General features: G+C 39.1%; 1 protein-coding gene across 1 annotated transcript in view; it reads right to left on the reverse strand.

Annotated features, from left to right (window-relative positions):
- Positions 1–15,589, reverse strand: part of neurl1b (neuralized E3 ubiquitin protein ligase 1B) — a 29,967-nt gene extending 14,378 nt beyond the window's left edge. The window contains exon 1 of the mRNA XM_066716534.1: positions 15,196–15,589. Coding sequence (XP_066572631.1) covers positions 15,196–15,226 — 31 coding nt within the window. The 5' untranslated portion in view covers positions 15,227–15,589. The remainder of the gene's footprint in view (positions 1–15,195) is intronic.
- Positions 15,590–26,235: the final 10,646 nt, after the last annotated feature.

The following is a 26,235-nucleotide window of genomic DNA, read 5'->3' on the forward strand; positions in this document are numbered from 1 at the left end:
ACACTGAAAAGATTCTGTGATCCGATTAAACAAAAACTGGCCTAAATTCAAAGCGTTATGTCTGGTCCAAACCCAACACAGCACATCATCCAGGTAACACGATTGCTTCTGTGAAGCAATCTAGTAGCAGCATCATGGGAAGCTTCTCAGGGTAGAGGGCAAAATGGATGGACCTAAATATAGGCAAATGCTTGAGGAAAACCTGCTTCAGTCTGCAAAAGACCTAAGACTAGGATGGAGATTCACCTTCCAGCAGGAAAATGACCCTGAGCACACAGCCAGAGCGACACTAGCGTGGCTTAGAAACAAGAAAGTGAATGTCCTAGAGTCAAAGCCCCGACTGATATCTGATTGAGTATCTGTGACAAGACTTGATGATCGCTAAGGTGTAGCTTTGTCTTTCTGATTTTGATGTAAATTTTGTTTTGATAGGATTTATTTCTCAAATCAGTAAAAGTCTCCCAAAAGGGGGGCATATCTGTTCTTCACATAATCATGTGTTCCTTTCAACTTAAAGCTGTTCCCAGACTTGACTGCCAGAGGAGTTACCCAAGACGAGTTTCAATGTTTCACTAATATTCAGGATGTCAGATGTGGGTGTATTTGCACTGGCATATGTAAGAACACAGTTATGTGCTGTTGTTTTGGGCCTAGTTATTCACCTAAATTGTTAACATCCGCAATACCTGACTGTATTCAGTATTTATGGGGTAACTGATCTAAAAAAGGTTTAAACAGCTTCTTTTACCCTTTTTTTGTTTGTTTTGTTTGTTTTTTGTCCTTGGCTCTGTTTCCAATAGTTACAGGGTTTCATTCCACTCAGTGTTCCACTCACTTTCCTACAAAAAAAAATGGTGACTCATCATCTGTGAAAGAGAAGTTAAAAGAATGTGTTCAGGAAGGACAGCTGCAGCACGACACCTACGTGAAACCTCAACTCCAAACTAAGCAACAATGACATGATCACAGCACTCACATGCTTTATTCCAATTGTGTGGTTCAATAATAGATAATGCAGGAACACCTAATTGCTGCACCAAAATAAGAGGCAGGAAGTTAAAAAAAGATGTGCATTATCGCTTGCACAATCCCAATATTGCTGTTAGGGTTATATGTAATATTAGGATAGGAGAAAATACAAAAGTATTCACCATCAATGTCAGGTATTGAAATTACAGAGTAATTTGACGAAAGCAACTTGTTTTTTCCCGAAATATCTTACCCTCTTACAGAACAACAAACACTCAAACTAACACTGCAACAACATCAAAATATCACAATTTCACTTCAAAATTAAGCTATGCTTGGTGCTGTCTATATTAGGAATCTCAGGCCTTGCTGACAAAGACACATAATACCCGCAAATAGGCCAAACTGTCTATAGCTCAGAGAATATAGTGTTGTGGAATCCTACCAGGCTCATGTTGCTTCTGAGGGAGCTGGATTATAGACACTGCTATGGGCCATCGACGGGCCTTTGACAAATACGCCTGTATATGGAATCACTTCCAAGGCCTCATTGCACGAACAGAAACAAATCTAGACTCTAATTAGAACCGGTTGTGAGCAATGCGTCAGGCGGGATGAAACGCGTGTCAACTGATCATATTTACTAGAATTTTTTTCTCTCTCTCTCGCTCTCTCTCTACAGAAAATTTCTCCTCAGTTCTGCCCTGTGCAGCGCAGAACACATTTTTCCAGCATTTGTCTACCCCTTCTGTAACTCTGACTTTCCAGCAACTTTAGAATGTATGTCATCTTACTGTAACAACTACGGCTAACAATGGTAGCCCTATTACAAAAATAAAGCAGTTGAGTAACAAGAACAGACATATAAAACATAATGACCAACTGTGGAAAGCTGAGATCCACATTAGGATTCCGGAATGTGAGCCAAAATTCCATGAAGAATCATTCCTCCTTATCTGTGACAATCTTTTAAAACTGCCATCTGCTCTCCATTACAAAGGTGATAATGACTACGCAGTAGAGGATTTATTTGACAAATAAGGGTCAGGGAAGATTCATAACTTTCCTCAGCCAATGGACGCTGGAGTTAAGAGGGGAGGAGGAAGCTGACAGTTGCAAAAGGTTACAGATAACTACAACGCCATCCTCCTGCCTGTACACATCGGACCTGTGATGAATGGAGTCACAATTAGTTTATTTTCAATGCAACTGCTATGGAAACCACTGTCGCTAAGGTTGAGGCCAGTTTGTTGTGTCTGTAGGTATACATAAATAAATTTGTCATGGAATGTTGAATACATAGACCTTCTTTAACTTTTAACTTTGCAGATAATCCACCAACTAGCACATGGCCCTGCTCACTGAAAATGTTCTTTGTTAATGTATTGTTCTGTATTTGTTGTCCTGTTTTAGAAATAATTTAATTAACGTTGCAATTGGGCGGCCTTGTGGTTATTATTCTTTTAAAAACTGCAGCTCCTTGGGGAAGGATTCCATCACTGAGAGAAAAACAACATGGCAGTCACCTGATGTTCCACAACACTACAGTTCTCTTCTTCATTTCAAGGTTTTGCTGTTGCTGTTTAGGCTATGGCTTGTCATGAGACAGCAGCGCAGTCTTCTCCCAACCATTTTCAAAGCAAGGAAAAACAAATCAAAATACACCTAGAAATGAAAGTGAAAACAAAGCACCTTGGCACTGTCCATAGGCTGTTTACTACCACAGTGAGACAGGAAGTGGAAAAAGAACAGAAAACGTCCCAATGTCCCAATAACAAAAACACATACATCGACATTTTCAAGGGTTAGGATAGTGGCAGACTACTCCTAACACACCTAACCCCTAAGAACGGACAGTTTATTATCATTGTTCGAAAAAAACACCTGCAGATATTCTTAGACCTTCTTTGAAAAAAACAAGAAAACATATAACAGATTCTGACAGATGATCCAACAAGGAACAGAAGAACAATATGGCGTTGGTAGCAAGCTAACACTGTACTGTTTACCATATGCATATTCTACATTGGCAGGGCTTTCCCTGCAGCCTCACACTTGATATCTGTTTTTTAGTTTTTTCTAATGAGAGGTCAGACCTCCTGATATGTTATAAATCTTTGCCCAGTGGAGCACATGTATTCAACACACGCACTCAGAAGCTACATTAAGACTTCCTTTCCCACAGTGACTACTGTAGACCCCCCTGCAGAATAACAACATTTCCACTGCAAGATCTCTAGTCTGTAACCTTACATTTAAGCTCATTTTTCCCACACTGGCCTTAACCCCCACCCCCCCAGTAGCACTCCCCCATTCCCGCCTCCCTCTCCTTGTCCCTCTCCCGCTGCAGATCCTGGGAGAGTACTTCAGTCTAAATATTTTTCAACAAATATCCATAAAAAGACACATTCACACAGTGCGACAGAAACTTAGAGGCGTTGAAAGGAAATGGTAAGCTCAGCTCCCAGCCATCTTTTTAAAGCCAGCCAGTCAGAGACTCAGACGTATCCATCGCCCAACACCACAGGTCCTTCTCCTAGAAAAATGGTGTCACCTCCCAGGTCAAACTTTGTGCCTATCTGCCTGTACTTTGTTTTACATTCTATTTTTGTCTGTGTTTTCATTGTGACATTTTCAAAACAAAAGCAGGGTCTTCTCAAAACCCTGTGTCCTCTTTATCTCCTGTATTTCACAACGTTACCAAGTTGGTAAATAAGCCACAGTTGTTGTGAAGGAGATACTGTACAATGTTGTGGGTACTTCTACCAATTATCCAGAATCTCGAGACAAGGAGAGGGAAGTAATGAGGAAACCCTCCAAAGAGTCTAAGTTCCTTAAAAAAATGTATGCTTACTATATGAAATTTCTATGTGAATTTTTAATAAAAACAGAAGCAAACCAACCAAATATAAACACACTTCTGTGTAATAAAACCCTCTGTCAATATTGAAGGCTATGATGTCCTTTCTATTTGATATTTTGTGTTTAGTTACATGGTATTTACTAAAATTACATTAAAAGTTTGGAATACATATGTCAAATATAATATTTGCAGCATTACGCAGCAAATCAAAAAACAAACAAAAACAGCTAAGATTATGTTACACAGTAACCAAATAGCTGCTTTTAACAATCCAACGGAACTGTGTTCACTGTAATAATGATTGTGGCTGCTTAATAAAGCTGTTAGTGGCATTATTTCTCAGGTGGTTCTTGAAATATTATCTTCATCAAATGTTTAAGTTTTCCACTGGCTACAATTGTCCAAAGGCTAAAGTATATTAGGAACATATTTTACAAAATCTAATTCTGTAACAATTTATAAGAAGTTGGTTTGTGATTAATTCATGTTCAAAGGTGGGGAAAAAGGACTAAATCTGGAAGGAATATGTCCTGAAGGCATGATTACTTTATATACAATCAACATGAACTCAACAGGAATTCACATGTGAATTCATGTATAATTGCATTGACATTACACACCAATACATATCTTTACCCAAGTCAGTTTTCTTCAAGTGGCAAAACATTTTTTGATTTTCTTTCTTGCGCTTCATTCAAACGTTTGCATTAAGTAGCAATTAGATGAACTTCAGGAGAAATCTCGACCCAACAGTGAGCCCAGATACAAAGCAATCAAAAATGGAATAAACCTTTAACTACAGTTTCCACTTCCAGGCAACTACATAGCTACTTAGTTATGTCCATAGGTCTCAGAAGACTGCCTTCCTGCAACCAAGTGCTCCTGAGCTCCCTTTGGATGCAATTAATAGAAAAGACCAAATCCGTTTTTGTAAGTGGTGAGGAATTTTATTGGAAAGCCAAGCCCATAACCATTAGGATCTGTGGTTGAGAGGCTTTCTCCTGTCTGATAGAGACCAGATGTACATAATAACACCCGCTCCTTCAAAAGGTCTACCATAAAAACTATTAGTGTTGTTTTATTTAAATCAGATGAGCACTTTAATTTGAAAATTTGGGATTTCTTTAAGCTCTCTTATAAATCAAGACAGATTTCAGAGTCAGGACAAGACAATGCTTATGTGGAAGATTTTACCTGACTGGCCCCAGTGTGTGGATGCAACCCTGAGCCACAACCTCCTGGTGTCCGAAGAACAATTATTCATATCCTGAGCAGCTCTAGCAAACCCTCTCATTCCATCATTTTGATACCAACAACTTAGCACACAGCTAGACCAACCCAAACAACAAATTCCTTAAACCATCCAAGACTGAGGTTTTTTATGTTTTGTTTTGTTTTTAGCCTTTGCTAACCAAATAACACACTAAGTCTCATTGAATTATATGCTGTGGACATGTTTCTTGAGCCTTATTTTAGCTCCGATTCATGTCAGTTTGGGTATCAGTTAGGAAGATATTCTAATTTTTGTGGCGAGTTTCAAACTGTGTAATAGTCATTGAGAGCAGCACACCATCGTCCAGTTCCCAAAAGGGACAATATTACATTTTAAACATTAATTCCAGCAATAGAAGCAAAACAAACCCCCCCACAAGATAAAATCTATGTATCCATTGCATCAGCTTACCATAAGAGATCCCCAGCTGGAGATAAAGGCAGAAAGGCTTTCTCGTTAATCTGTCTCAGTTAATGACAGTAACAAATCAGCCATCAGCGCATCCAAAAATAGAAAATAATCAACATATAAAATAGCACACTCTCCGTGTCCAAAAACAAAACAGCACTGGGCCTCTCCTCAGAGGGCAAAGGGATCCTGTCAGAGAGGAAGTCCCCCTCTTCAGATATGCTAAAGATAGTTGGCTGGCTCTCTCCCTCCACCAACTTGCAAGCGGCACTTAGTGTATCAGTGTCTACAAACAGTGTCTACAAACAGTGCGTCCAGTGTCGGAAAAACGCCACACATGTGGAGCGTTGACCTCATGTCGTAAAATGGGGCAGCAGAAATATGCATGTACCAGAAAGAGAGAAATACATCTTTCCTTTGCACTGGCTAATCTTTTTTCCCCCTACTGAAATTACCTACGTGCCAGGATTTTTTTTAAAACATTATGCTGGGAGAGAAAGACCGTTTTTATCTGGTAGTTTGGATTTGCGCATCATGCAGGGTCTGCTGCCGAAGGCTGATATTTATACCGAGGGTGGTGAGATCCTGGGGTGAGATGGGGGGGAGATAATTGGGCAATTATGCTGTTATTGGAGCTGATCGTTTAAGAAGAGCTCTGCAGAATGGGTGACACAGTGCTGAAGTTTTTCACGCAGTCTTCTTTATTGCGAATGAAGTCAGTATGAGAGAAAGGCAAGTGGGACATTTGTTTTCTCTCTGAGTGCCAGAACAGAACCAGAAAATCCACAATCTTGTTTTCTACGGCTACTATGTTCTGTTAAATGAACCCTGCAGCACCTTCCTAGGAATTTCAATTCAATGTCAATTCATGGTGAACATCATTGGTTGGGTGCAGTTCTTTGAAATGCACAAACTTCTCAATAATAATGCCAAGAAAAATGAAACAAAACAACAAAAATGCACTTAGGTTAGCCCACAGCATGTATGCGAGTGTGCGTTTGTGTGTGTGTGTGTGTGTGTGTGTGTTGTGTGTGTGATTGTGTATGACCAGGGGTTGTGTGGTGGGAGTGCTTGCTGCTGTGTGCTTTTTGAGTTGTTTGACTTCAGACATTATAGAAAGATCAAAAGACTGAGAGAAAAGGAGGACAGAGAGTACAAAAGTGGCACGCTTTTGATTTTGAGAACCCCCCCCGTGCCTGAGGGACGTGAGTGATGCAAAACTGAGGGGAAAGCAAAAGCAACCAAATAATCAGGAATCTCCACACTGCAGCAGGCACTTCACAAACATTTCCCTTTTCTCGGCAGAGGACACGAGGGAATGCAGAGTGCGCTTCGTAATTAAAACGGGAAGTCGTGGAACGTTAAGGTTGTCTACTTTCACATTTAATCACAATGAAATCCTCGACAGCCCGCGGCGGAATTGAGGCTCTTCACGAGCGCTCAGGTAGTTCCACCTGTGACCCATGAAAAGGCTTCTTCAGATCCAAATATATATGTGCCTGATAGGGCATTATATCACAGAAGCGCAAGGGCAGGCAATGATCTTTAGTACATTTCTCAAGTGCTCACAGCTCTGGCCAAATGGAGCATGTATTCTCAGCAGTGGAAGCACTGATAGCATGTCTTCATAACTCTGGTCAGAAGCATAAACTCACTGTGCAAATACACCACTTTATTCAAATTTAAGAAAGAAAAGGAGAGGAGGGAAAAAGCTCTACTGAAAATGTATTTGAAGCCTAATACCTTCAGGAATACATTTAGTCAGTTTGGAACTTGGAACTTTGAAACCTTGGATATCTTCCCGCACAGGAAAACAAAAACACACACACACAAAAACAAACAGGCTGTTACTTTGAATTTGTCAAGATCTCAGCTAGGGTACACTGTGCTGACCCTGTCAGACTTTGTTGGGAGCCTTGGGCCAGTGAGTTGCGAATGTCATATCTGAACATCTTCCAGGTCATCAAACAGGCCCGTGCATTTGTATAACATGTGATGACGTCACATGCTTTGGAGAACAGGGGCTAGGGGTGCTGACTGAAACCAGCTGATCAAAGCCGCTGCTATGCTTTCTGTGCAGCTCCTCGTTGCAGGCAATCTAGAGATTTATGAGTGGTGACACACCCTTCAGTTGAAGTTGTTTTAAGTGTTGAAAATGGTTTATTTGCATTAGCCCCTCGGTTGGATATCTAATCCCTTAATTCCATCAACCCCGAAACACACACACAAAAAAAAACCTTGAATTAGCTGATATATTCCTGTATATTTATATTTCTGTATATAAGACTTCAACTTAATTTCGATACTGTGCTATTATTTCCATTGAATTTATAAATGAATAAAGTACACTGCAATGCTGTTTACAAACAAAGGCAAACGCAAAATGCTTAGTTTCCCATTTTGTGGTGGTTTTCATAGTACCTTAACACTTAATCTTTTTATAGCTAAACCAGGATCAATAAGTCATTCAATCAATACTTATCTACATAGAAAAAAACAGAATACAATTTAATTAGCAGTTTTAATATCTCTCCATTCAGAAATACTTTTTGTATTGGTGCAGATTGGTGTGGATTCGATTCAACCTGACGTAGACTTTTGTCTTAGCTTTTCCTAAGCTTAAGTTTTTAAAAAATAATCTTCTGGCAAATTAAAATACATATCTGTGGAATTTTGCATGGCTTCTGAGTGCTCTATATTAAAAACTGATCATCCTTAAGGATATGTGTCACGTAGATCACCTGAAAATGTCTGTAAGAACAGCATCACAGATGAAGTTGTTCTGTTTCTCAAATTAGATGCAAAACTGTTGAATCAGATTTCTCCACGATCTGTTGACGCTGATAGACATGTATCTCTGCTGGGTTTTCCATACGATATAGAAGTGGATTTCTGAGCACACACACAGCTAGCAAGTCATGTTGTCATACTCCAACAACTTCTGTTTCAAGTTTGTTGCCATATTCGATGGGTCTACAAGTGCTTCAGTCTTTTGAAGAATAGCGTCAGGCAAGAACAAAACTCCTGAATTAAACTGGGCTCAGTGTAACTCATTGCAGATGATGTAAAATGGGCAGCTTAGCCCTCATCCTTTAAGACATCCACCCTGCACCATTGAAGGGAGCTGCAGCCAGCGAAAACTCTTTTTTCACTTCTTCAAAATAATTTTACTCATCGAAACACAATTAAATGCATTTTTTGGGATGAAGAATGTCTGGAAACGTTTTCTTCTCAAGATTGCAATCTATATTCATAAGAAAAAAGAATACTGCTGCATTCTCAGGGCAAATGTTGACACACCACCTACCCACCTCACAAAACCGAACGCATGACGCATTTGGCTCTCTCTCGAAATGCAGCACAAGGGAGGGAAATACCCCCCTCCCGGCGCTCAATAGCAACTTAAGGAATATCAATGAAGGTGATACAGTTTCTACAATTCCACTGTGAGTCAACATGGTAATTCTGCCCCATTAGTGACACTAAGTGCATATTTGTTCTTTCTAGCATGTAACTAGTTCTTTGTCTATAATCTAATCACATTCATAATTGTCCCCCTTTCTCCCTCTTGCCTTTGTCTGTTTTAAGATGTCAACAGGAAACAACAAGATTAAGATTTTATTTATGTATGTATGTATGTATGTATGTATGTATGTATGTATGTATTTAATTATTTATTTTTTATAATATATGACCTTTGGGTTCACCGCTCCATTTCTTGAGATCTTCCTACTTCTTCACTATTTGCAAACAAGTTTACAAACAATACTTTGGATTGATAAAGCACACACTCCCTTAAATTACGCCATGCACTGGTAATATTGATTTATTTTATAAAAATAAAAACAATCAGTTTGTTCTGTTCAACTCTTGCATCGAGAAAAAAAGCTGAAAACTCTGATGTTTCCCGCTCAAGCCTGTTTTCCGCCTCATCATAGCAGACTGACATCTATTGTAAAGCACCTTTTTGAAGGCTTCATTGTTCTGTGTAACGGGCAGTTAAAATAAGATCTCTTTGGAAACAGCCAAACACATGTGTTACAAGGACAAACCAGTGTCAACTGTCACCTACTGATAAATTCAAATGTGAGATCAGCACCCAGCACCACAGAAAGTTAACACGGCGAGAAGAGGCATTTGCAAAATGAAATAGGCCCTTATGGAAAAACAGGACTGTGATACGCTGTGTTTCTTGTAACATTTGGACTCCGGGCAGTAAGTAACCAAAGTTCAACAGCACAATTTCAAACTGAAAAAAAGAGAACTACTCTACGCAAAGGAAGAATTTCTTCTGTTGCTGAACTGTTTACTGTCATCCCCGCCTAGGGCCCTGGTCAGCTGCTAAAACTGCTTTTAGGGCTGGATTTGACTCAAATGACATGGAAGGTATGGTAAACATCTTCCAGCTGAGCATTTATATTCTGTATACCTAATGGTTAAATCTCAATCTATACAGTTGATAATAAATAAATACATAAAAACCCTGCTATACAAGGGAACTCTGTTGGAGAGTGATTTTCACGGCAGTATAAATTGAATCTGTTTAGGGAGCAGTATATAATATTCAGTGACCTTTAGATAACTAACTCCTCAAATGGATTCAGGTAATAAACTAATGACAGCAGTTTACAACAAACAAACAAACAAACAAAGAAAACCAGATTCTGTGTCTGAACCTCTGAACTTAGAATGGTTCAAATGTGTATCAGCAATAACTTACAGACACAATAAATATGTGAATTTCCAGGTATAAAAATGACAGCTTGCCTTAACATACTATTTCTGAATCATCTATAGTAAAGACCCAAAGGTTCATATATAGGGTACTTTCAGAAAGGAAACAAGAAAAGAAACTCCCATTCAGAGGCCTGCTTGCATGTCAAGATTTGGCTTCTGGGGGTGCCGATGATTACTAATCTTTTACAGTTAGCAACCACCATAATTGAAACACAATAACATTTTAAATCCTATTGAGGTGTTTGCTGACTTGCTGCTGACCGAGATTTCCTGCTGGAAGCAAAGGGTGGCAAGAAAGTGAGGGCTTTATCAGCATCCTGAGACGCAAATTGCATTTTTATCAAAGCCAAGAAGGTTGTGTAAAGAAAGAGCACTCAACAAAAAGTGCAATAATGTGTTGGATATCGGTCCATTGCAGACTGTGGGCGACAAGCGACGATAATTAACCCTGTGAAATTCCTATACTCCCTCAAACATAATTAAACAAGACATAACTGAGGACAGGTTACAAGGCTGAAATGTATTTTGAAACAATGGAAGGTACTCTAATCTTCCAAACAGTGAATGATTCTCCAGCACTTGCATTGTATGTCCCTAGGCTTTTAAGGGTTCAAATACAGCGAAGATAGGTTTGGATGGCGCTAAGCCACCTCTTACAGTTTACAAAATCCATCTTTCAAAATCATTTTAATTACACTTGTAACCAAAATGGAAACAGACCTGTAAATCATTTGTGCAACCAGAATGAAAAGTTTGTGTATGAAGAGGTCTTACTCTGAGAGCAGTCCTGGCCTGCCTCTGTAAAATCCAAACTTTGTGATGGGTCACACCTAGAACTGGAGGACTGTTGTTCCTCAATGTCATATCAATCTCCAGGTTTTGTCCCATGTTCAACTAAAAGACTTCAAGGATTGTACAACTCAGCAACGGTCCCATGCGTTCCTTCTCCATACCAGGCATCCGAAAGGGAGTGGAAAGTAGTCAGTAAAGTTGACAGAAACCCCTCTGGAGAGACTGGTGCCTGTTGATGATGCCCACACTGACTTTAGTCTACTCAACCCTAGTGGTGCTTGGGTCCACCATGGTCACCTTGGTTGTGTCTAGAAAATGCTGTAGCTTGGGTTTGTATTGGGAGTCTGTATATTCAGTCTGCACAGTAGGGAGAGCAGTTGTCATTAAAAGTAAGTTTTTTAGACAAGAATGAGTATGGTCTTGGGTGTCCATTTGATTGGCATGACAGAAGGTGCACCCTTGCCTTGTTGTTCACGGGGAGATGGGGAGAAACCTGGACAGGAGAAGCTTTCATCCAAGAGCACAAGGACATGTCTTTTCACACACTACATTTGCGTGCACAGCGAGAGCGGGATCATTTTTCAGATCACCAACACAGATCCCCCATGATTCAGTGCATAAGCTAACAACGTTGTTTTCCTTCCTGTAATCTAATCTAAATGGACTGCACACACACAAAGTAATGTGGTTTTATACCGTTCTGCTCTTAACAGCAATATGAAAATGTTGACGGCTCCAAATCTACATACATACAAGCACGAACACTTAAATGTGATTGCTTTGAATTTGACTGATTAATAGGGTGGGGGCCCAGATTAAGAATGCACGAGATTTGATACCAGCAACCGTTCAGCTTTTGCGTTCTAGAAAATAAAAGATTTTCTGTTGAATATTAGAAAACGAGCATTCGATTTTCAAGTGCAAAACCCTTTTTAAAATGGTACACTACACTTCTAAAGCATAACACTGTAATAGATACATACCTTATATATTTAGACAGAATGTATAAACTACCAGCCACTGGTTTTATCCAGTTATTTTTGGAGAGTTGAAGTGATTTTTTTTTTTCTTTTCTAGGCACATCTGCATTGAGAGTTGAATTTTTCATGGTGTAGCCTACTTCAGCACCCATACACTGATGTTGTGAGCCCAGCCACCCACACACACAGAAGAACCTGACAATGAATGTACCATAACTGACATCATCCAGGAGGCCTTCATGAATGTTTGGTGGATTGCACTTTAGCTGTGTTACACAAGTTACAATGAAAGGTGCAATGCAGAACCACAAGCAGGTACACTACTCTGGTATTATTTTGGAACCACATGTAATCAAACAACTCCTGTATGATTTGTTTGTGTTTAAATATACACTCACCTAAAGGATTATTAGGAACAGCTGTTCAATTTCTCATTAATGCAATTATCTAACCAACCAATCACATGGCAGTTGCTTCAATGCATTTAGGGGTGTGGTCCTGGTCAAGACAATCTCCTGAACTCCAAACTGAATGTCTGAATGGGAAAGAAAGGTGATTTAAGCAATTTTGAGCGTGGCATGGTTGTTGGTGCCAGACGGGCCGGTCTGAGTATGTCACAATCAGCTCAGTTACTGGGATTTTCACGCACAACCATTTCTAGGGTTTACAAAGAATGGTGTGAAAAGGGAAAAACATCCAGTATGCGGCAGTCCTGTGGGCGAAAATGCCTTGTTGATGCTAGAGGTCAGAGGAGAATGGGCCGACTGATTCAAGCTGATAGAAGAGCAACTTTGACTGAAATAACCACTCGTTACAACCGAGGTATGCAGCAAAGCATTTGTGAAGCCACAACACGTACAACCTTGAGGCGGATGGGCTACAACAGCAGAAGACCCCACCGGGTACCACTCATCTCCACTACAAATAGGAAAAAAAGGCTACAATTTGCACAAGCTCACCAAAATTGGACAGTTGAAGACTGGAAAAATGTTGCCTGGTCTGATGAGTCTCGATTTCTGTTGAGACATTCAGATGGTAGAGTCAGAATTTGGCGTAAACAGAATGAGAACATGGATCCGTCATGCCTTGTTACCACTGTGCAGGCTGGTGGTGGTGGTGTAATGGTGTGGGGGATGTTTTCTTGGCACACATTAGGCCCCTTAGTGCCAATTGGGCATTGTTTAAATGCCACGGCCTACCAGAGCATTGTTTCTGACCATGTCCATCCCTTTATGACCACCATGTACCCATCCTCTGATGGCTACTTCCAGCAGGATAATGCACCATGTCACAAAGGTCGAATCATTTCAAATTGGTTTCTTGAACATGACAATGAGTTCACTGTACTAAACTGGCCCCCACAGTCACCAGATCTCAACCCAATAGAGCATCTTTGGGATGTGGTGGAACGGGAGCTTCGTGCCCTGGATGTGAATCCCACAAATCTCCATCAACTGCAAGATGCTATCCTATCAATATGGGCCAACATTTCTAAAGAATGCTTTCAGCACCTTGTTGAATCAATGCCACGTAGAATTAAGGCAGTTCTGAAGGCGAAAGGGGGTCAAACACAGTATTAGTATGGTGTTCCTAATAATCCTTTAGGTGAGTGTATATCAACAACCCCACAATGGCTTGAGGGAACAATCTAAACAACAGCGATAAATCATGATGGTATGAAAGACCAACAAAGTAACATCAGAAAATGGTATCTTGTCCGCATATGCAACAAAGTTTTCAGTGAACAGGGCATAATCTTATATCACTGTGCAATTTATTTATAGTTAGGATAATGTGGTTGCTTTGACCACTTTTTGATGAGTCAGTGCTTGCTGAAATGAAACATTATTGATTGAATAACCCCCTTGTTATAACTTGTCTACTTTCCTTTTTCAGTTGCGCAATGCTAAATTACATTAACTAAACTATGTGGACCGTAAAGACACCTCCCTCTTCCTTAAGTTGGACACTATACTACCTAATGCTAAATTGATGAGATAGATGTGTTTCCACAAGTGGGCCTTACTGGACAAAAACAAAAAGGAAATACAGGCGCAGATTGTGAAACTACATTCTGACACATTTCATGAATAATATTGTTTGATGCACAACACGTCAGATAAGTAAATCAGGACATAAGTGAAAAGGTAATAATAATAATAATAATAATAATAATAATAATAATAATAATAATAACGTAAAATAAATAAATAGATACAATAATGCATATGGAAGCACGCCACTCCTGTAACACAACTGACAATTTGTTTTTGTACAGTTGCAGTCATCTAACAAGTTTTCCATGCATTGGCTGAACTGTTGCGGAGATTTTGCTGTAATTGTGAATGCCCTTAGTTACAAAACAATAACAACAACAACAACAACAATAAAAATGTTATTTCAGCAACATTAAGCACCACAACGAACGCACCAAAGTTGTATCTGCTTTAAATGAAGAGGAGCTCACTTCAATACCCACACAGTTCTTGTGTAATAGTAACACCGCCTAAGATCCATTCCTATCATAATTAAAGCTCTAGCAGGTTTTATGATGCACAAATGAAAGAGCCTACACACACGTAAGTCATTGAGTAAATATATTAAATCAATGTATACGTTGTGAAAATCCGCTGAGAATCCCCCTGCATATTTAAAAATGCTTGGATCATCCCGTGAATATGGCAATCGTCAATATACATACATGCATACATGCGTGCACACATACAGAATATATATTATCCTAATTATCTTTGCAAATATATGCTAAATGCTTAATCAAATGGCAGAGTGTGTGTGTGTGTGTGTGTGTGTGCGTGTGTTGGGGGGGTGAATGCTATACAATTATGTAATGCAAGAACACAAATTCATAGCCTACTAAACTAATACAAAAGTAGACCGGATTCATGATGAAACGGCTAAACATTCATTTCCAAGCCAGAGATCAACTTATTGAACGCGAAATAGTTTGCCCTGTATTTGATTTCTGCAGAGGCCATGATGCACTTTCTGGTACTGAGGTGGATCTGGTTTATCCTACAGTGCGCTCATACTCCCGGACACCGCTTCTGGCCATGCACACTACAATACACACATCCCAAAATACATGTGAAAAACACATCCAAACCCATGTACAGGGGTAACAGACATCATCCATATTTAAGAAAAAAACATACCTATAAGTGATTTGTGAGTAGTATTTCCCATTATAGCGTCTGCTCTGATAAGAAGTGGATTCCAATTATAAGCCCTTGTGTTTCTTCCATTTATTCGCTCCAAAGGTCGGTTTCGGATAGAAATACTGGTTTGAAGTCCCGAAGGTGCAAGTCTCCCGTTTAGCAGCCAGGATCTTGAACCCACAGAGTGTCGGAGGCGCTCCTGACATCCATCTGCGAGTGAGCTGGAGAGCGTCAGTGTGAGAGAGGCGCCCTCAGCTGCACAGGCATCCCTCCCTGCCTGCCTCCTGCAGCCACTCGCTCCCAGACGCCGTTAAAGCAACAGCACCCGCTTACATTCACACAGTATAGCACCTCAGTACGAGTGTGTGTGTGTGTGTGTGTGTGTGCGTGTGTGTGTGTGTGTGTGTGCGTGTGTGTGTGCGTGTGCGTGTGCGTGTGCGTGTGTGTGTGTGTGTGTGTGCGTGTGTGTGTGTGTGTGCGTGTGTGTGTGTGTGTGCGTGTGCGCGCTATATGGAATTTGCAGCCGTTTTTTGTCGGGCGTTCATGGAAACTTTAAGGGTGGAACATGCATATATAAATGTGCATTAGCCTACATCAAGTTTAAGTAATTTTAAACGACATGGCACTTCCTTGCTTTAGCCTTGTTCCACCCTTGTAGGAGAATTCTGACGAATTTCAGACAGAAAAAACGACTGAAAATTCCAAATATCGCTTTGCACTAAAAATCGATGAATACTCGAGAATACGCTGAGGAATGCTATGTTAATTAGGTACCCATGTATTATTTTGCTAATATATGGACATTCTCACACTTTTTTTTTTTTTTTTTTTTTTTTTGGGGGGGGAAGCTAACAAAACAAAATAAAATATTCGTATACTAACAAAGCATATTTTGTATGCATATCATTTTTGAAAATTCAAAATACCAATTATTAGATCATGTGTAACCAGTAGCCTACATTTCTTATATTTTAATATAACTTGGAAATACATTATTTTACTAAAGCCTAGAGTATAATGATGACAATTTTAAACCAGAAATATGCTTACTGGGACAGCCTTCTTCTCCTTTAGTTTAATTTAAAATGCATAAATAAAATTGAACAATTAACGCAAACTCTTAAGTTGATTAAATAAGTTTCAATATAACATTTAGACTACTAAATTGTATATGTATAAGTATAATTGCACAACAAAGAAACAGAAAATTGTAGGGCAGCAAGGAGACACAAATACAAGACCCAAACACAGTGCTTGACCAAGATTTTAAATTTAAATGATTTAAAATTAATTCACAGTGAAAATGCATTTATATTTTTGTCTTGTCAGTAATGTATAACTCAGAAAAAAATAAAATAGTTTGAGAGCATCACAGAACATTCAAGAAAGTCCTAAAGCATCACCGTTTCGGTCTTTCTTTCACATTAAAGAGCTCTGACAATGAATTCCAAGTGACCTGGTAGTACCAACAGTTCTTCATGATTAAGATGGTCATTGATCTCAATTCAGCATTTGAAGTGTCTTTCTTATAATGATTTATATCTATGCTCATTGAATAAATATTAATTAAATATGATGTTGTATAAGTATAAATAAAGCATTGACTGAAAAAAAGTGTTACCTTAAGTGTAATACAGGTGTATAAAATATGGTGTCTGAGTAACACATATGGTTACATTTCCATTGCTTGCTATGTGATAATGCTCCCTGAGTGGCAACTCTCGTGTATTTTGAGGGATTACTGTAATTACTGTATATATATATATTATATATGCAGTGTACAAATAAAAATACTGATTTTAAAAAATGGGTATGTGTGATATAAAGTAGGTTAAAAATATTACATTTTGAGAATACTTTTATCCTACTGTATATTATACTTTTCTTTTTTTCAGTATATGATTGTCTCTCTAAGATTCAGTATATGATTTAGTCTCTCTTCTACAAGGAATTGTTGTACACCAGGCCTACAGCTTAGTGTTTAGAGCACTCACACACAAACCCACTTGAGCTAATGCGCCATGTTTCTACCCCAGTGGCGCTCGCTGGCAGTGCTGTAAATTACCCCAACGGAATCGATAGCAGATAACAAGCGTCTCCCAATTAGAGGCCAGGGAATGGAGCTGTACAAGAGACATAATGTTGTGAGCATGTGTGCAATGTGCCGCTATCTACACAATCATAGCGGACTCTATATCCAGTTTCATAGAAGGGTTTTATCTGACCTCTGTTGTGTGTGGTAGCATATTGGCATCTGGAGATTAAATGCCTTCAAATAATAATGTGTAGAAAGAAGGGGAACTTTTGCCTCAAGAATCAATAGACGTCCTAATGTGAAGTGTGTGGCACCATCACCAGTGACCAGTGTCACTCTTCAAAAAGGCATGTTGTAATGATAATTGAATCCTGGCTGTTGTTCCTTCTGATCACTTGTACTGCCAGTTATTTCTGTATAGCTTCCCTGTCCTTTGCCATATATAATATGAAGAGTGAAAAAATTGGAAGTAGGCAAAGCATTTTAGTTGCTTTACTTAATTGCAATGCATCCATACAATTCAATCACATCTCTTGATTTTTCTTTAAAATTATCAATGTGGTCTCTTTAATATCCCAGATTTCAATTTCAGTGGAAACCTTTGAGAATTGCCATGCCCAGCTCCATTTTTGGCATTTGCACAGATGAGCAGAAGCATGCAATCTATTCCAAGACCTGCAGCTTTGAAGCCTGTTAATTAATGTGATTCACTGTACATTATATCTCTTTGTATTGCTTCTGTCATCATAATAAGACATCTCTCAACATGGAGACCAGGCCTCTGGACAGGGTGTTAGATTTAAGATTCCACATTTACCAGGCATGACATTTTATTGTGTCTGAGATGTGCTTTTTATTTAATATACTGTATTATTTTCCTTAAAACAGTGCTTCCAAATCAAGATACATATCAAAAAATAAACTACAAACAAAAGATAACTTGAAATATGTTATTGTTCTTAACATGTTTTTTTTTTCTTTACCAGTGCACTATTACAAAAACATAATCTTAATTTGATGTACTTTCAAACAAAATGTCTTTAAAATGTGTTTAATTTGTATATTTGTAACTTTTTATTTTTTAACCGAAACTTGGTCAATAGAAGAACTTAGGCCACCATGTTCTTAATGTTGTCTCTTACAGCCTTACCTCCCATGAAAAAATATCTGCAGAAGAAGACTGAAGACTTTCAAGTAACACATCTTTAGTGTCAGCAAATGTGTTTCATATGAAATTAAAAAGAAAAATTAGGAAAAATTTCCCCATTTGAACTTAAAACTGATGCAAAATCAATGCCAAAAATATCCCAATGCCACATCCAAATTCAATGTGCATTAAAAAAAAAAGAACATCTATTTGAATTCTGTCCTCTCCTACTCAGCCAGGCCTATCTGTTTTTGTGATGTCTGGACATAAAGACCTATGTTTCCAAGATCTAAGATGTAGCTGTATATCAATGTATTATCATTGGGTTGGATGTGGACCAGAAGGGAAGTGATTTTGAATTCATCATTGCATAAAAGCCTCCCTCCCTCTCTCTCTCTCTCTCTCTCTCTCTCTCTCTCTCTCTCTCTATATATATATATATATATATATATATATATATATATATATGTTCCAGACGGTTCTGGAGATTCATTTATTTCTCTGTACATTCACCAGTTGGCTCATTTGTGTTTCTGGCCATGCCTTGAGCTATTTTAAACTGCTCAGAAGAACCAGGTCTGAATATGAGAACGTGCATTTTTAATACAACTGAACACATTTATAAAACCAGACGCTGTGTAGCTGACACTGATTTGCAGTAAAATATTAAAAGTATGCAGCTCCAACCTACTCCTATGCCGCAAACTGATTTGCTCTTAATAAAATTATAGATGGTCCAGACGAAGAGATACTGTATAGTTACCAGAGGCTCTTTGAACATCTAACTGGATGACAAACTTTAGTACATGTGTTCATGGAAAGTGCCCAAGGCCAGCAAGGAAATCCTGAGCCCCCCCTCTTTACTATCCTCCAGCAGCCTTGACCACTGGGATCCTTGCAAGCTGTTTCCTGCCTTCTGAACTGCAGTCGTGTCTGAGGAGCCTTGGCAGATACTTCATCCCCATCATCACAGGGAATAATCTAGTAGTGTCCTGAGGCCATTTGGCCTACTCACCTAAGGGAGGTTACACTAGTACTGTCTTTTGTGTTTATTGGCTGTGGTGTTTTCATTGGCTTTGTTAAGGCTCGTCAACCCTGAATGTAGAAGAATCATAATAAATAATTGTGTCTTTTTGTGGGTTTCTAAGTGCAATGCTGGCCAATGAAAGGTCTTTGGGGGCCCACAGGTAGTAAATGTCATCTTACTATCCTGAATTATGTTCAGAGGTTCACTTACATTCCCATATATAGAAGTCAAGTGCTTGCCATTTTTCCCTCAAAAACATGATCCAATAAGTGATAAGATCAAAGTACAAAGTGATCTAACAGTCTCCTCATGACCAAGAATTCACTCTCCTCAAGACCAACAACTGACAAAATGAGGCTGATTAGGGGGGATTGTATGGTAAAGTGTTTGGAGTGAGGACCAGAAACAATCAGTGGGGCCAACACTGACAAGAGGGTACATTTGTAGGCATGCATCAAGTAACAGATATGCCACAGTTAGCAGAACTAGTTCCTATTTAGTGTTCGACTACAGACTCAAATTCTGTTTCAAATTTGACTTTAATGTAACATATTGTTGGAGGAAGTCATAAGAAGGTAAGAAGACTGAAGGTTAGGCCTTGTGGAGGAGCCTAGAGAATAAGCTAAAGGAGACAATGATAAAACCTATTGTTAGACTACTGTTTCTGTAAGAGCTTAAAGCAAGCTGTAGGCCTTTATTATACAGAGATCCCAGTACAGCACCCATTGTGTAATTACATGCAGAATAAGTTTCACAAATCTATGACATGAGATGTGAAAAAGGGAATGTGAATCCAAGGAGGTTTAGCACAGTGTATGAGTCATAAACAGAAGCTGACTGTAGCAGTGTGAAGACAGCACAAGGCGTCATTTGGCTTTTTGAGGATCTAGCAGTGCGTGATCACCAACAGCTTTTATTTATTTATTTTGGAATTCAGAAAGAGATTGTTCTGACGGCCAAACAAAATGCTTCCTAATTCCCTGCGCTAGAGATAAACACATTGTCACACATCTCCCCCCACCGGCATCCCATTGTTCCTTCTTGGTTCATGAGATCTTTTGTATGTTAATTTGTTTTCCCTGAAAAATGATAAGATCAAAATAAGAGGTCTGCTAAGGAGCAGGAAAAGTAAATCAGGCAGGTGAAAAGTGTGATAAAGTTTGGCACATATAGAACCAGTACGGCTCTAGATTAGAATGAAACATTGACACTGTCAATTGATGAATGTTGATTTAACCATGTTTGAGCACAATCCTATAACAGCAGTGTTGTTCACTTGTTCTAAAGTGTCAGCTAGGGTTTAGAAAGCTTTGAAGCTACTTCTTTAGCTAGGCACCAGCCCTGAGTGAGTGGGATTTGTGCTGTTTATATAGAACGAGCTCCATCTGGTAGTTTCAAGATTGTAACCAATTAGGACTATATGTTTTTAGAAACATAAAATCTGTTTATATTATCCACTGTCTGAACACTGTCTAGTCCATTGAAAATGAATTGGAGAGGCAGCTTGCCAACAGTGAAAAATCAGGTAATCATTTTCTTATGTGGTTTTGGAAGCCCCAAGTTACAAAGAGTAAATTCCACCTCTGTCCATTAGATTGTCCACCATTGGGGCACAACACCACCTTTACTTTCATGCATCATGTACAAATTCCTGGTGTTTTTTGCTTTTATTCTTAAATGAGTTGCATCAATATACCTATAAAACTTGGGAGACAGATCAGTGCAGGATAGGGACTAATACGAAAACATGAAAAGGAAGTATGGAGTAAACAAATGACAAATTAGAGTTCCCCTCTGCGGCCGCCCACCGCCACCAAAAAGACTTCAAGCAGACCTCATGTCCCAGGAATGCTTCGAAGGAGAGGAGCTGCGCTGGATGCCAGTGTGGTGCCCCACTTCTGATAATGGTATCTTTGTTCGGTGTGTGGTGGCTTTAGAGGAGGAAGGCATCGTTTTTGAAAATCAGGCATCATTCCAGGAACTACAGTTAAGTGGCATACTTCAACTGTCCTTGTCTGGCCACTGATAATGTTCACTTTTCAAGAAAGAAATGCGATCTACTCGTAGTGTATTGAAACACATGACGCTGGGCCACTATGAGAATGTAATGCCCCTCTTTCTACGTTTCCTGTGCCCAAATTAGCTTTCCAGGAATTTCCACATATATTTCATTTCTTCTGTCTGCTTCATCCAGTTTGTTTTGGTTGACGTGAAGTTTGTTTTGAGGTGTTCCAAACCTATGTTGCAAAGTCAAAGCATTGGAACTCCATTCAAACTCAAAATCACATTGAAAGCACCCTGTCCCTTCATGATGTCAGGGGATGAGGGAAACTTTAGCATCTCTGTTGCAAACCACATTATTCTGCATTACATTAATCAAGCTCCAAGCGTCATGTCCAATTGGAAAGAACATTTCTTGTTTTTTTCCTAACCGGACAAATCAGCCTAAACCAAGAGTGAAATATATTGCTTTATATTGCTGTATATTGGATATATTCAAAGTATTGTTTTTCCCAATTCACTTCATATTTCCATACTTTGTTGAGAATGGTGTTGCAAAGGAAGAAAAAAGACTCATGGTTCACTTAGACATCTGTCAATAATAATGCTGAGAAGCTAGTTTGCAATCATGTTTCTTTTTGTTAGGCCAGACTGATCTGTCAGTTTTCCCTCACTGGGATTTGAAGACTAAATGAAACTATGACAGGTCAGCCCTGTTATGGCGCAGCTGTTGGTGGTGCAGGATTGTCTCCCATCAGCATCGGCAGCTGCGATTCATACTGGTGCTCCACACTGGTTGATTGGGAGCAGCTGATGGCACTGAAATGGATTGCAATACGCACTCTCGCTATAGCTGTGCTTCTCCTTTTTTGCAGAAGCCGCCACACACAACAGACCTGCAGCTGCCTGGCAGTGTCTCGGAGCCCCCCAATCCTACACCTACTGATCCCTGCTTGTTTATTTGTTTTCCCTTTGTTCTTTGAATTCTCTATTTTAGTTTTTTATTTTACTGAACACTCCTCACGTTTGAAGAATCCTCCGTGGGTGGATGTGCTTTGTTTGGTCAGGCCCACCTGTGTTGATGTGCGGCAACGCTGTGATGGCAATTTCAGTGCAAATCTGTGTCTCCCCTCCTGTGACAGCCAGCTTGTCACAGAAACCTTACGTTATTTCACATGCAAGTCAAACAAATGGACTGCAAAGAGTTGTATGGCCAAAAAGTATTGTGTTATTAAATTCTGACTGGGTAAGACTGATGTGATTGAGTTTGCATATATTGTAGGGGCTATGGTCTTTCACATGACAACAAAATAGGCCCCTCTGAATGTGTTAGATACACTGTTACATAAGACCTATTTAGTAAGACTTCTATGGAGAGATATTCAGCAGTGAAGAAATAAAGCTTTCAAATCGAAACTAGATGTATCGGTCATTATATTTCTTGATATGGGGCGTAACCTGCAGCAAATCTTCACAGACAGACAGTAGAAAATAAGTGTGTTTTTTTGTGTGCACTCGTCTGCTTGAAAACCAATCGATTGCTATCTCCAGTCTAGGTACGCACTGAACACTGACCATTCTCAACCTATTAGAAGAAAACATTCCTGAGTCTTTGAAGACAATATATACTGAAGAGGAGGAATATTTAACCCTGTAAAATCCACACAATTTTAGGTGAGAATTCCTACTCTGCAAGGAATGAAGAGCAGATAATGCAGATCAACCACATTCCCGGCCCCTTTGTTATGCACCGCTGTGAGCCGAGCATTGGCAAGCTTTATGAACACCGGAGAAATCAAGGATCAAAAATACAAGGGTGAAAGACTACATTGGCTAGAGCTGTATAATGCTGAAAGACCCATGAAGACTCACATATTATTTAATATTTTTGGTGTATATTGTTAACATATTTAAAATGCATGGTTTTGATCGTTTCGGCATTGGGAAGTCCCAATGTTGTGGATTGTTTTGCGGCTTGTGCTTTTGTATGATAGACAATTCTTGGAAAAGAAGTGAAAAGACCAAACATGGTGTTGTGTAGTGAGGCTTGACACAGGAGGATGTTTGAGAAATGCATTTGTACATCTCTGTTCAGTCTTCTTTTAAATCGGCCCAAGACTTTAATAATATGGACTTAAGCAAAAGCCAACAAAAGAAGGCCAGAACAAAGGTGATTGCTAGAAACTACTCTGACCCATTGTGTAGTTAGCTGTGTCCTAGTATTCCCGAAATGTGAATTGATCATTTTTGATAGAGTATTTTAAATATAAAGGTCCCAGATAGGTACAGAAAGCACTGAAATATTATAGAGCATCTTTTCCCGAAAGGGTCTTCTCCATGTCTTTTACAGATTGGATCCATACCTTTTGACTCACAAGACTGATGAAGTCAGTCATGGGTTATTTGAGTATTAGCTCAGGTAATGCATACAAATTTACACAAATTTGAACACAGCTTGAAATCTTTTTTTTTCTTTTTCCCAATGTTTAATTTTCCTAAGCAATTGCTGCCAAAGAGGGTGACATCTTTTTCTGACTGCTTAGTTTTGCAAGGCAATCTTGTCTTGACACCCCCCCCCACCCCCAAAAATAGAATAGCAAAGAAAACGAAGAGGCTTAAAAAGGGAATTTTCGTGTGTGTCCCAAGCCTCATCTATCATTGGAAAAAAAATCCTCACCTTGTAAAACTGCCTCATAAATAAAACAATTCTCACAATAACATGTATTTTCAACAGATTTAGAGCCTACATTTTTTTCCTGTATTACACTCCCAAAAAAAGGGATCTGTCCCTAGATTTAGCTCTTCCTTTTAAAGACTTTGAACAGAAACCACTCAATGCTGGTTGACATAACTCTCAGAATGAAGTCCTTAAGCCTTAAAAAAAGTCTAGGTACCTTACCTTACCTCAGGGTAAGATGGCTTGGATCCAATCCTGAGACTTAATATGAGTGGCATTTTGGCATTTTCAATACCTTTTTTCATTTTCTTTATTTCTAAGGAACAGCTGTGAAAGGATTCTCTCTTTGAAAACAACATACTTTTGATGGTGTCCATTTCTTCATTAGAAGAGAGTGTAAGATGATGGAGAAGTCCAATTTCCCTACTATTTTTAGCACAATTAACTGTAGAAACAAACTCATGGAATACAGAATGGAATGAAAAAGTACAACAGCACTCAAACTATCAGTATTTGAGGCTATTTTTATTTTGTAATCGTTACAGCTCCCAAATCATATAAAAAGTGGGTCTTGCAAATTCTTCCAGGAATAGTACAATTCTTATCTTGAGCATAATGCCATGTTTTTGTTTTAGATCGATCTATCAATCTGCATATATCAGTAAGACCGATCAAGCTCTTGCTCGGGTGTTGATGGGTGTATTGTACACTAGCAATGCAATTGTTCTTTGTTTTAATTCAGGAAACTAGTGTGAACCTGTCAGGAGAATGTCATGGGCTCAATTAATTTATGACTGCATACAGCAAACAATATGTGTACAGTATTCTGTGTGCTCACAGTGGAGTGTGGCAGCCTGTGGCAGAATAGCTTTAACATTAAAAAGTGTCACTGACAAATGTAACAGCAGCTTCATATTAAAGCCACTTTCGCTTTAATTTCCTCTTGAGTTATATTGTGGTCTCTCAGATGATACAATAAATCATCCTGAAGCTCTCCTTCAGCTTATTAAATAAAGCAGAGCAAGGCTGATCCGTAATGACTTTCCAAAGATGCTCTGACTGGCTGACTGCACTACATAACAGCAACATGGCATTGGTGGCATTCGACTTCAGGATAACTATCAGTCCTTCCCAGTCCTAGTGAAGCTCTGCAGTTTTCTGAACAGGGGGAGACCAGTGCAGTCACTGATTGTCTGTTTAATTGAAAAACAATGTGTTGTCTTATTGATATTGAACTGTAATAACAGTGCATATTAAGTATCCCATATTGTGGTTCACCCGGTTTCAGGTGGTTTGAATGTTTCCATATGAGATTGCTAAAAGAAACCTTTTCCTTATATTCAAGAGTGGAACGCTTTAGTAAAGAGCATAAAAAAGCATCTGCTTTTGAAAGGGTTTTGGCGAAGTTTCATTTTATCAGAGCGGAATTAAACATATATGAGTTATCTTAGTTTATGCTGAGGTAAAAGGAATGTGTTGGAATTTATTACACTTGCAGAGAGAGGCAGAAACTAGGTTTGGATTAAATTAGGCGGCTCTTAATGAGCTCTGAAAATTTATAACAGGAGTTGGTGGCTTTTTAACAGCCCAAGTTAGTCACTCTTTTGGGCACAGGCAGTGCGATAACTGGATCTTTGCCCTTCTGTGAATGTGAGCTGAACTCCTGAGAAGACACCTCAGTGGCACGTACACATGAAAACAAAAGAGTCAAGTCTAAATAGCCTTTACAGAACTTGTATGTGGACAAATATGATGAATCACAGTTGATGGAAGCCCAAGAAAATGATTGACAAAGCCAGATCCCAAAGGCGATGAGTGGCGAGGCCCTGCGATTGTAATCCCCAGTGTCAGGAGCAGTAAATCAGCAGGTCCAAGATGTGTCACAAGAAGATGAAGAGAGATTATACTGTTATTTCCCCCCTTGATAAATAAAAGCAGGTGTGGGTCTCACTGGCTCTGGGGCCTGAAACACAGGTACAGGAATATTGCAGATGATAAATCAAAGCCGAGGCACAAAATATTAAAATAAATATCAAGTCAAATATTTGCAGGAGAACAATAACTACTATATATTCTGTTGTGTGGTAGGATTTAGGGAAAATAAGCTGAGGTGGCTCACAATGGAGTCAGGTTTTAGATTTGGCAGTGGT

The sequence above is a fragment of the Amia ocellicauda genome, chromosome 11 (assembly GCF_036373705.1).
Source record: "Amia ocellicauda isolate fAmiCal2 chromosome 11, fAmiCal2.hap1, whole genome shotgun sequence".
Classification (NCBI taxonomy): Eukaryota; Metazoa; Chordata; class Actinopteri; order Amiiformes; family Amiidae; genus Amia; species Amia ocellicauda.